General features: G+C 35.9%; 1 protein-coding gene across 8 annotated transcripts in view; it reads right to left on the bottom strand.

Annotated features, from left to right (window-relative positions):
* WDR47 (WD repeat domain 47) overlaps positions 1–13115 on the bottom strand; it is a 55110-nt gene that overhangs the window by 7988 nt on the left and 34007 nt on the right. For all 8 annotated transcript variants that reach the window (XM_008523477.2, XM_008523478.2, XM_070607815.1 and 5 more), the window contains 6 exons: positions 10607–10867; positions 8530–8605; positions 6586–6743; positions 2336–2505; positions 1620–1790; positions 764–895 (listed from right to left, as the gene is read on the bottom strand). In XM_008523477.2, coding sequence (XP_008521699.1) covers positions 764–895; positions 1620–1790; positions 2336–2505; positions 6586–6743; positions 8530–8605; positions 10607–10867 — 968 coding nt within the window. The remainder of the gene's footprint in view (positions 1–763; positions 896–1619; positions 1791–2335; positions 2506–6585; positions 6744–8529; positions 8606–10606; positions 10868–13115) is intronic.

The following is a 13115-nucleotide window of genomic DNA, read 5'->3' as shown; positions in this document are numbered from 1 at the left end:
AGTGGCATAGTGGTTAAGTTTATGTGCTCTGCTTCGGCGGCCCAGGGTTCATGGGTTCAGATCCTGGGCGTGAATCTACACACCACTTATCAAGCCATGCACTGTGAGCATCCCACAGAGAAGAACCAGAAGGACTTACAACTAAGAAATACAACTACATACTGGGGCTAAGGGGAGGAAAAAAAAGAGGAAGATTGGCAACAGATGTTAGCTCAGGCCCAATCTTCCTTACCAAAAAAAAAAAAGCAAGGCATGTATTACTTGCTACTATTTGTGTGTGTGTGTGTTTAAAGGAGAAAAGAAATTATGACATATATAAGCTTTTTGATTACATACTTACAGAATATTTCCAGAAGAAAAAATAAGAAACTGGTCCCTTAGGGAAAGACACCAAGGAAGAGGAGTGGGAAGAAAATGGTATACCCTTTTTGTTCAATTTCAATTTTTGTCATGTGCATGCATTTTAAAAAATGTTTTTTAAAGGTCTTAGTTCTACAATGGCCCTGGCTAAGAGAATAATTTGGAACATGATACTTAATCTCCCTGGGCCTCAGTTTCCTAGGCTGAATATTATGTGTACAAATAAAGTAACAGATAAAAGCATTTTGAAATAATTTAAAGTAATCAATAAAATACCAAGTATTTATTTTACTATTGTTCCTATCTTTTTTAACATATATGTTGCAGGGGAGAGGAGGTAAGCAAGTGCAATTTATAAAGTTTCTTTCTCATATAAATTCATCTAAATTCCAGAAAAACCTACCAGTTCCATGGAATGTTGTGCCAACAACACGAACACAGCTTGGTACTCGAAGATCCCAAAATCTAACAGTCTTATCCTGAGAACCAGATGCAATCATCCAGCCACTCCAGGTATAAAGTGCTAAAATATGCCCTATAAAAGATCATACACTCGGTTATTATTGTGGAATAGTACTTTTCTATAACACATTCATAGCTAAGTACTCCTTATTATTGGGCATGTGATGGTCTGGTTAATCAAATATACTATGTGGTAGAGATTTTCCACATATACCAAATATATTGGCTATTTTCAAAAAATTAAAATTCAGTAAAACACACAGCTTCAAAACCATACTGAACAAACTTAATCTTTTTTGGTGATTCAGTATTTCAGGGCATCATAATTAGTACTGAAAAAAAATTATCCTTTGAAATTATAGCCAAGTTTCCACAGAGGAAGCACAAGACTGTGGGGTTGGATCACCAGCTTTGGAAGAGACAGACCCTGGGGTCACATCTCAGTTCTGCCACGTTTACCCCTAAGATATTGGACAAGTCATTTGCCTTTTAAATTTTCGCTTTTTTCATGTGTAAGATGGGGATAAAACTTACTGCCTCATAAGGTTGTTGTGAGGATTAAATTAAGGAATTACGTGTACTAAAGGATTTAGCACACAGGGAAATGTTAGCCATCACTGCTGTGTTACAATTTAATTTACAATTTAATAAAGTTACAATTTAAATTTTGGAAATAAAAATGTCCTGTCTTGAGGGAATCTCTTTTGATAAAATATACTCTATTAGTGAAAACACAGAGGAGGGGAAAGCATGAGTTGAACAAAAAGAAAAGCAGCACCTGAGACTGAATCACATACCGGTATGTCCACTCAGAGCATGCAGGCCCTGTCCTCTTTGACAATCAGTTGTGTAAATGTTACAGTCTCCTGCTCCAGCACTTATCAAAATAGCTCCACCACTTTCTGGGCCTTCCATAAATGCCAAGTCTCTAATTGTCCCATCATGCATACTAAATTCCAGATCCGGTCCTGAAACAGCAATAAGAATTAAAAAAAAAAGATGCTGCTCAACTTACTATGATAATTTGAGATTGTTAAACTGCCTCAGAACTGACCAAGAATAATGGTAGAATGGTATGGTTTAAGTTTTCATTTAGGGATTAATATTATAATTAATTTCACTTTGCTAAGCAAAGAACTTCAAGAAATCAAAATACTGATCAGTTACCATCATCCCTAAAACAGACCCATCTTGTCTTTCATCCCAAAGAAATGAAAGAGAAGACAGATACTCTCCAGAAAATATTCATTAATATATATCTGGTAGTTATTTAAAAGTTATTTTTCTGATAATAATTTTCTAAGGATTAGGTAGCACCTAGCCACCTGTAAGAACTTACTGAAAAAAATAATGCCTCACAAATATAACGAAGCAATTAGAATGTAAAAAAATGCTTCTTAAGGCTATATTCTTAGATTTTATTAAAGACAATACAGAGATATGTCAGAGATATAACATGGGGAAAACATAAAGAATACATTGGTAAGCTACTGTTCACATACTTGGGCCCTACCTGTTGCATTACAAGTCTCTGCATTGAAGGGCAGCACTTTCACGTATTTATCATTTGATCCTGTTGCTAGTAACTGTCCACAAGGACTCCAGGCCACACAGTAAATGGATCCCTTATGATGTTTATTCCTTTTAAAACGTACCACTGGCTGCTTAGGGATGTCATGTGCACTAAAAAGAAAAATTACAGAAAGATATTTCAATTTCTTGCTTGCTAAAGTTAATGGATATGGCGTTCTATATTATGGTTGTTCTTGAGGGTGGGGGCAAAAAGAGTATCATACAGGGGCTGGCCCCGTGGCCGAGCGGTTAAGTTTGCGCGCTCCGCTGCAGGCGGCCCAGTGTTTTGTCAGTTCGAATCCTGGGCGCGGACATGGCACTGCTCATCAAACCACACTGAGGCAGCGTCCCACATGCCACAACTAGAAGGACCCACAACTAAGAATATGCAACTATGTACCTGGGGGCTTTGGGGAGAAAAAGGAAAAAAATAAAATCTTTCAAAAAAAAAAAAAAAAGAGTATCATACAAAAGGTTAACAACAATTTTCAAAATCTTAGAAGAAATAAATTTAAAGCATATTTAAAATCCAAAAGTAAAATTATAAACCATTATTAGACTAAGCTATTTCAGACCATATAGGAAACAGGATATTAAAGTCTCCATTTCACATATTTTTCATAGATTTTTAACTCAGAAACACAAAAGAAAATAATTTTTAAAAAGCTAATAATGTTTCCAAATTCAAAAAGCTCAACAAATGTTTATTAAACATATAATATCCAATTGCCTAGGGCCGAGGGGAGGCCAGAAACAGATAAAAAATAAAAGAGGCAAGAGCTCTGTCCAGAGTCTAAAATCTGGGAGAGGTAGATGTTGTCACGACACTAAGGCAAGTATAAGTGTTACAGTCCAGTACAAAGTACTAGGCTTTAAAGGACAGCTTTACATTTTTACAGAAGATTTTTACATTTTAAATTTTTACATTTACATTTACAGACATTTTTACAGAAAAACATGAAGGCAGGAAAATAGCTTCAGTGAAGAAAAAATACAATAGGGAAAGTACCAGCTGAGCGTTCAGCCTGGGAAAGAGTGGGGCTAAAGGGGAGACGCCCGGGGCATTCTGGAGACTGAATGGTGGGTGAGGAGCTGCAGGCACAGCTGTGGAAGGTCCTAAATGCCTCGCTCCTCAAGAGTTTAGCCTTTAATGGAAGTCAAACACTGGTTCAGTGGAGTAGTAGCATCTTATCTACACTTTAAAACACAGACTAATATAAGGATACTAAAGATTTTATTAGGTATATAACATCAAGTCTATTTAAGAAAATGTACGTTTTTGGAGATTCATTAAAATACTTTAGTAAACAAACAAACAAAACGGATGAAGTAAACATAAAAATCTTGACAACTATTGGATTTCTGTCTCTACTTTTGTGTATGCTTGAAAATTTTCAAAATTAAGAAACAAGAAAGAAGACTGACAAATCTACAAAACATAGAAGGTGTTTAATATTGATCTGGAACATAGATCAAATCAAAAGATTCCCTTTTTAGTCACACATCCAATTCACTGCCAGGGCCTACTAATTCTTTTTTTAAAAAGATTTTACCTCTATCCATTTTGTTCCATCTCCACTGCCATCGACAACAACGGCCTCCTACCCTTCTCCTAGCACCCACTCTTATTGCCATCTGACCCACCGCCAGAGTGATCATCTCAAGCTATACTTAGATCACAACACAGCTCTGTTCAAAACTTTCAGCAGCTTCCCACCGCACTCAGGATAAAACCCAAAATGGCTATAAAGCTCTGCATAATTTAGTTCATGACTATCCCTGTAGCCTCATCACACTCCAGCTCCCAATACTCCAGCCAATCTGAACCTACTATGGTTCCTCAAAAGGCCAAGCTGTTTCTCACTTATGTCCCCCCTGTTGACTATCTTCTCCATTCTCTTCACATGTCTAGGTTCTACTCATCCTCAGCTTTAATACCTCTTCCTCAGAGACCTTTCTCTGACTCCCCAGTCCTCTTATCTCCCGTTTTACTCTGTTACAGCACCTTGTACTTTTTCTTCATAACACTTACCACAATGAATAATTATACGTATTGGTGTGTCTATCTGCATAATATCCATCTTCCCCACTAAACCAGAAGTTCCATGAAGTCAATGAACATGTTTGTTTTACTCACAACTATCCCTACAGCCTAGAATAGTAACTAGCACATAAAAGGAGCTCAAAATATATTGCTTAAATAAACAAACTTATTTTCATAAAAATCAGTTTCTTCATGAACAGTCTATGAAACATCTGTGCCAGCAGAAGAAATACAAAAGAGAAGAAAGTTACCTTGAGATCAGGTTAAGCCTAAATATCTAAGTCTTTGGCTCTGCCTCCAGAATTATTGCTATTTTCCACTCCCTGATCTGGAATTCAGCCTATTCTTTCTCATGTATTCCTACTTGACTAACACAATGAGCACCAATAAATTATAATACTGTCACCTAACATGAACCCTATTCGCTTTCCCAACCTTTAAATGCTACTGCAGTCCAAAAGCCTAAATTTCTGGTTTCAGATAAAAAGATACCCCCCAAAATGCAAATAAATAATCTCAGCTATCTGTTCTCCAAACTGGGGTTATAATAAAAAAGTCTTAATAGTTGTAAAACATTTCCAAAACATACTATGACATGTACTGCTTTTTATATGTAGAATTTTAAAGTTCTGTAGCTTGTTTTGTTTCGTGGTTTTGTCTACTGGTATGAAAACTATTCCATTTGTGGCATTCATTTCTCTAGTCACAAAATCTACAAAATAGCTCATTATCTCTATTATGCCAATCTGTTTATTTTTTTTTAAGATTTTATTTTTCCTTTTTCTCCCAAAGCCCCCAGTACATAGTTGTGTATTTTTAGTTGTGGGTCCTTCTAGTTGTGGCATGTGGGATGCCACCTCAGCATGGCTTGACAAGCAGTGCCATGTCCAAGCCCAGGATTCGAACCAGCGAAACCCTGGGCCACCGAAACGGAGCATGTGAACTTAACCACTCGGCCACAGGGCCAGTCCCGCCAATTTATTTTCATAGTAAAAGGCTTAACAAATAAATTGACAAAAAGAGTACCTGATCAAAGAATGAAATTCAATGTTCTCTGAGGTTGTACCTAAGCTATTTGCTTTCTTAGTAACTTTAAAGAATTTACCCCTTATAGATAAGGTCATATGCCCATTTTTAGTGGCATATGCCTTTATAGACATATGTCTTATTTTCAAATCCCATAATCTGTTAAAACAAGAGGGTAAAATCATGGTTAGGTTGACCAATTTCAACATGGTCAAATATCAGCAATTTCATATAGTTCAACCTAATACTTGTTTGAAGCTATTATTGTAAGAAATTTTTTATTTTCTCAAAGTCTATAACTAGCATTACTTTGTCTCTATCTTATGTAATTTAATTGGAATATAAGGATCTTTCAGATAAAAAAATATAAAAGCCATGGAAATAAAGAAGACTAGAGTATTGAATGAACAATGGCCTAATTGAAAACCTTTTATGAAAAAACTTATTAAGTTAGTTTATGATTCTTATGTGTATTTCGTAAGCATTGAAAACAAAAATTTTAAAGCTTAATAAAAAGAGGGGCCGGCCTGGAGGTGTAGTAGTTAAGCTGCGTGCTCCACTTTGGTGGCACAGGATTCACAGGTTTGGATCCCAGGCAGACTTACACACCACTCATGAAGCCTACTGTGGCAGCGTCCCACATACAAAGTGGAAGAGGACTGGCACAGATGTTAGCTCAGAGACAATCTTCCCCACCAAATAAAAAAATTTTTTAAATTTTTTTTAAAAAGAAAAAAAGGTTTGGGGCCAGCCCCATGGCCGAGTGTTTAAGTTCACGTGCTCCACTTCAGCAGTCCAGGGTTTCACCAGTTCCGATCCTGGGTGCAGACATGGGACCGCTCATCAGGCTATGCCGAGGTGGTGTCCCACATGCCACAACTAGAAGGACCCACAACTAAAAAATATACAACTATACACTGGGGGAATTTGGGGAGAAAAAAGTAGGAAAAAAAAAGAAGATTGGCAACAGTTGTTAGCTCAGGTGCCAATCTTTAAAAAAAAAAAGATTTAATAAAAGGAAACAAAAATTAAACAGTACTGAATGGCAATTCTGAAAAAAGGACCAATGTAACTAATTAAAAAATGAAGCAAGAATGACAGTACAAACCATCTATCCTTACCTTGGATCAATTACTTCTGGATAGGCACATACTCTCAGAGTTTTTGAATTTGAACCAACAGCATATAAACCACCACCTGGATGAAAAGCCACTGCTCTAACAGCTTGTGTGTCTTCTAGGGTATTAATACAAACAAACTGCTTTTTTGATTTGTCATCCTATGGAAAGAAGGAACATGAAAGTTATCCTATTAAAAAAATGAATTCAAAAGAATTCATCTTTATCCCATTTTAAATTCATTTGAACAATATTATTCACTTTATCACCTTATGTTCACTACTTACAATCATATAATCTTTTAAATGGTAAATCTAAATTAACCCTGATGTTTCTATTTTTTGCTACTCATTGCTAAACTAAGTTCAGAGAGCTCAAAGACATTCAAGTTTTTCTTCACTTACTATGACAAAATATAAGACTATGCATTCCCATGTTAAATTCTCTTTAACCGTCAAGGAAAAAATAGCCCACATATATAGTTCTACAAAAACAACGGAGCATCACCTTTTTCTAAAAATAGGAAGTATAAAGGACAACTATTTAATCCATTTAGGGTTAAAAAAATTGCCATTATTTCCAGCAACGAATACTTTAATATTTCAAACTGAAATTATAAAATACCCTTTTAAAACTGTAAAAATAATTTTAATCAGAACATTTAATTTGAGCCTCATTTTTATTTTAAACTGTTGACTTGTCTGTCCACAGCCCTCTTCTGAGGAAGGCAACTTGAAGCAGTTCTGTATAAAAGCTCTGGTGACTCCTGCTGTTGGCATCATTTGAAATCATCCTGCTACCCTGATCAGGACTGACTGTACCTGGAATAGGGACCTCCAGACTGCATGTAGTCAACAGACCCAACCAAATGCTATCTTTGGGAAGTATGAATGTCAAGTGTACACACACAAAGGCAAATCACTTCAGCTCTGGTTGCATCCTCAGAGCTCTAGGACCCTAATTGACTATAGTGATGAAGAGATTATATCCCTCCCTACCCAGACTTTTATGTATTCATGTAATACATCCTCAGGGGGGAGTAGGAGGTAAATCTGATATGTCACATTATGTTTGTCTTATGTAATTGAACTGAATTCTTATACTATTCATATGAATTTATCTGACTAGAAATGCTACATTTTCCATTAATCCATATATATGAAATGTGACTGTTTGCCAAATGAATAGCACAGTAGATAATAGAAAAATGGAGGGGAATGACTAATTGATTAAATGGGCTATAGTAAATTAATAATTACTAAGGGTTGCTTTATAGCAAAAGTGGCAGAGCCACAAACTAACTTTATTTGTTCTTCTCCAGTATGTTTAAAATTTTTTAAATTTGTTGCCATTTAAAAAATAAATTACACATGAAAATCTACATTTATAGCTCTTCTTGAAAATCAAAAGAACTGGAAACACTAGGCGAGCATAATTATTTGTGCACAGGACAAATATTCTTACGTGCTTATCACAAAACTGATGAACTTTATTCATTTATGTTACTTGTTTGGCCCCATAAGCATCTAAATAATGACTTTGTTTATGAGGTTAAAATCTGAACTAGGGAAAATAAGATAGAGTGAAGCTGTATACTAGTTAGGGAAGGATGTGTGGTCCCAAAGCAAAAAACAGATGCATTGATGAGAAGCCCAAAGGAGATACAAATAATATCTGAACAAATTAACCACCGAGTTCAGAGAGTAGTGCACAGCCCCAGCTCATGTGCCAAGATCACTACTGGGCCATTAACATGAATACTCTCAAATGTGCTTTCTAAGGCAACCTCTTCACTTAGCCCTGTGAAAGCTCAACTACCTTGAGATAAATATAAGCATTAACAATAATGGTTATTTCTAAAAATGGTCTTTTTTTGAATTGAGAATTCCTTAGCAAAATTTGCAAGTATATATAAAAATAACGAAACCTCCTTCCCCACAGTATTACCTCTTCCCCTCTTGACCGTGACAGATTCCCTGAAGAATCTCCAAGGGGTGGCTTAATGACCGAATGTTCTGATGAGCTGTGTGAGCAGAAATTCAAACAAAGTTTACTCTGAATATCAAAACAGAAATGAAATTAATTTATCCTTTCAATCTCTAATATTTATTTTTTTGGCAAACGACCCTCACTGACCCCAGTCAAAGTTACTCTTTGGAGCCATTTATTAAGAGGCTCTGGACTCAGTGACACCAAGCATAGTCATAAGGAGTGAGAAGCCACTCTGGAAAGGAGATTAAGTCAAAGTCCACAAATTTTACAGTGAGATGTCAAGTACTTTTCCCCTGCTTACTTCCAGAATCTTTGCTTCTATGCTTAAATCCTACCCCAGGCAGGAACTCAGATTGCTTTTCAGGAGAAAAGAGTAACAGAAACTGACAGTTGAGGGTCCCATAATAATAGAATGTTTCCACTTGATCACTTTTTTTGTGAGGCTAACAGATAGACAGATCCATCCATATATGTAGCCCTTCATTGTAACCAATTTTTTTTAAATGCCTCACTCTTTACAGATAGTCAAAGATTTCCAGTTACTTGAAGAAAGCAGCCTAGATAAAAGTCAAAGACTAAAACAAACAGAAAAAGGAATCTGGAAGAAGACAGACAATTCAGAAAACAAAAGCTACAAAAGCATAATTAAAATCTTTAGATATATAAGAGGAAATGATGAATCCAGGAAATAAGAACAAGACATAAAAACAAATTTTTAAGACTATTATAGAATAAAAAGGAGCTTAGAAAATAATATGGTAGCAGAAAAAAATTTAATCGATAAAAACTGGAGGTGAGGAAATGCTAAATAAATAATATTTTTCAATTTCCCAGAACTTAAGTTTCCAGCTTACAAGAGCCCATGAAGTACCCAGCAGAATGAAGTGAAAACAGACCCAGCTAGAGGTGTATCATCATCAAGTTTCAGAACATCGGGGAAGAGAAAGTCCTAAAAAATTCCAGAGTGGATAAAGCAGCTAGCCTCATACAAAGGATCAGGTCACAATGACATCAGACCTCTAAATAAGAACACTGAAACTAAAAGATCATGTAACAATGCCTTTGAAACTCTGAGGAATGATTTCCATCCTATGATTCTATACCCAGCTATACTAACAAATCAAATGTGAAATATTTAGACATGCAAGGTCTCGGAAACATCACCTCTGATGTATCTCTTTTCAGGAAACTACATGAGATCCTGAAAACAGGGGGTCCAATACAAGGAAGAGGCAAAGGAAATTCCTAGGAGAATGACGAAAAGAAGTCTCAAGACTCTCTAGGCCTGAATAAAATGGCCTAAAAACAATGAATATAAAGTGAAGCAGCAGTGATCCTGCTGGGATGTCTCCCAGGGAAAAAAAAAGGAAAGAGAAAGTATCTGTTATTTTTTACCATAATGAAAGGAGTTTTATGATTTTAAAGTTCTGACAAAGCATCTGCAGATAATTTAGTGATAGGTACTAAGAAAACTATGCATGTGCACACATATACACGCACATCAAACATGAGACAATTACTGTCCCCATGAAAAACAAAAAGTTGTAGAAAAAGGAAATATAATCATATTATACTACATGACTCAGTTGTAAATAACATTTACATGACTGTAGTAATGTTAAAACTGAATACTGATTTGAACAAAAATTGATATGTATTGGAAAGAAGGTGTATACAAAGTGAGTGTGTGTTGTGGGTAAGGAGTATGGTAGCTAGATCTACTTGGCAAGAAAAAAATCAGGGAGAAGAAAAGCTAAAACGGTATGATTTCTGAGTAAGGTGGCTTATAAAAAACAGAATTGTCTTGGTGGTAAGAAAGCAAAAAGAGTAATAGGAGAATAAAGACTATTAAGAGACTTAAAAGTTAGTAGAAAAGAATGTACATAAATGAAGGCAGATAAAAAAAAAATTGGCAGGTAATGAGTTCCAAAAGCTTCTATTTGTAAGGCTTCAAAGAGAAGTTCAACTTTCTATGTTTCTATTTATTAATAGAAAGTTAATATTTCCAGGTTTTACAAAGTAAAGCACTTACATTTGGTTTCCACAAGGAGGTGATTCCTCAAGAAACGGTACGTGATTTGTTAATCCAGGATTACAAGGAGTGCTTGCGTGAATATTTGAAGCATCATGTGTTAATCTCTGACTAGAGTCTTGGGGTGGTGTAGGAAAACTAGTTACAGAAGAATTATTAGATCCATTGCCTTTGCTCCCATTACATTGCTGGTTGAGCACCGATACCTCATTACCAAGGCCATCCATTCCAATGTTCAATTCACCAAGCTTTTGAATGGACCTATAAAATAAAACAGTGCAATCATATTAAAATAAAAACTTAATCACATTCCTAACAAATAGGAGGTTAAAAGTTTAAGAAGATAAATGCATGCACATATAATATATAATTTATGGCAAGTTTCCTACTACAAAATTACCATCATCAGCTCAAGACATAACCAACATACTGACAGAAGATCCAAACTTTTCCACAGTACACCACTGTAAAGGAGACAGGTATAATGGGTATCCCTGATTTTTTTTTATTTTTCTCCCAAAGCCCCCCAGTACATAGTTGTGTATTTTTATTGTGGGTCCTTCTAGTTGTGGCATGTGGGATGCCACCTCAGCATGGCTTGATGAGCAGTGCCATGTCTGTGTCCAGGATTTGAACTGGCAAAACCCTGGGCCACCGAAGCACAGCACGCGATTTAACCACTCGGCCACGGGGCCAGCCTCTCCGACTTTTTAAAAGCATCTTTTATCATAAAAACAGGAAAAAAAATCTGTTTCTTCTCCAGTATAACTTCGGTTTAATTTTCAATTTAAAACAATTTCTCAAAATAGTCAATAAAAATATCACCACTACCAAACTTCTCACCAACTAAACAAGCCATTTTCATTTAATCTGTCTAATAATACCATATCAACTAGGAAATGGATGACTAGAGCAGACTATGATGGGACAAAGTCAAGTGTCATCCCTATTATGCATACATTTATTCACTCATATTACAGAGACTATTTGCCAGGCTTTGATCTGGGCACCAGGGAGATAAAACAGTAAACAAAACAAGTTACCTTCAGGGCCTTTCCCTCACCACAACTCTCTCTACAACAGGATAGCCTGACTCCTATGTTGGACTCAGGGCTCCAAAGAGCACAAAGAGGAAGCTGCCAGGCCCTCTTAAAATTTAGACCCAGAAGTGGTCCAGCATCACTTTCTTCAGCCTAGATTCAATATAAGAGAGGACTACACAAAGAGTGTGATTACCAAGAGGTGGTGTGTTTCATTGTATTTTCTAATTTTCCTACATTAAACATTAGTGCATGTGTGTGTTTAGGGCTTAAAAAAGACTTTAAAAGAGCAATTCAATATTATTAAAGGAACTGGCAGCCATTACTAAATATTTATCAGTTAAAAATTTTAACTAGACAAAGAGAACTGATTGGTGGTTACCCGGGGAAAGGGGGGTGGAGGGAGGGCACAAAGGGTGAAGTGGTGCACCTACAACATGACTGACAGTAATGTACAACTGAAATTTCACAAGGTTGTAAACTATCATAATCTTAATAAAAAGTTAAAAAAAATTTTAACTAGGCAGCATTTCCCAAATTGTGTTCTTTGAAACAACTAATCCTGTGAAATGCTCCCCATAAGAAAAGAACCTGAGGTCAAATAAATTTGGGAAACGTTGAGTTAAGCATGAAGAGTCTAAAATGCTCATATATCATTTAGCTCTCTAAAAGTGGGGAGGATGCCGGAGGGGCAGAATATACCTTTAATAAGTGCTAAATCAGTGGTGCCAATTATTAGTATTAATAAAAACAAAATATTAAGAGGTATAAAGTAGGATACAGTACCGTTAATAAAAATCCTATTTACTTGAATAAGACCTATTATATAACAGGACTTTAATTTCTCTTTCTCTATGCCTCTTGGAAGGAAGAAGCAAAATTTAAATGTGGAAACTATACTCTGCTCCTAGAATGATTTGGAAGAATAAAACATTAAGGGGAAAAAGTCTATATTAATTTATACATTCTATCTCTATTCAAGTTGTGCTTGGTATTAGTCAGGTACTTTAACATTCTGGTATAGGCTCAGATATATAAAACTACAGGCATAGAAAAAAAGGATCGAATGAAAGTATTACATTAAAGAGTTAGAAAATGGAATAGATAAGAAAAGGTTAAGAGTACAACACATAATTTATGTGAAACTAATTTACGAAAGTTTAGGATAAACATCTATTCACACTTATGATAGACCTGGTTATCCTATGGATTGTTATAACATACTCGCCTTTTTTTTTCTGGTGAGGAATATTCGCCCTGACCTAACATCTGCTGCCAATCTTCCGCTTTATTTCGTCTTGTGGAAGATTAGCCCTGAGCTAACATCTGTGCCAATCTTCCTCTATTTTTGTATGTGGGTCACTGCCTCAGCATGGCTGATAAGTGGCATAAGTCTGCACCCAGGATCTGAACCTGCAAACCTGAGCAGCCAAAGCAAAGTGTGCCAAACTTAACCACTACGCCACAAG

Source organism: Equus przewalskii, unplaced genomic scaffold (genome assembly GCF_037783145.1).
Source record: "Equus przewalskii isolate Varuska unplaced genomic scaffold, EquPr2 ChrUn-13, whole genome shotgun sequence".
NCBI classification, from domain to species: Eukaryota; Metazoa; Chordata; class Mammalia; order Perissodactyla; family Equidae; genus Equus; species Equus przewalskii.
The sequence above is the reverse complement of the archived record's forward strand: the minus strand, read 5'-3'. Positions and strand labels throughout refer to the sequence as shown.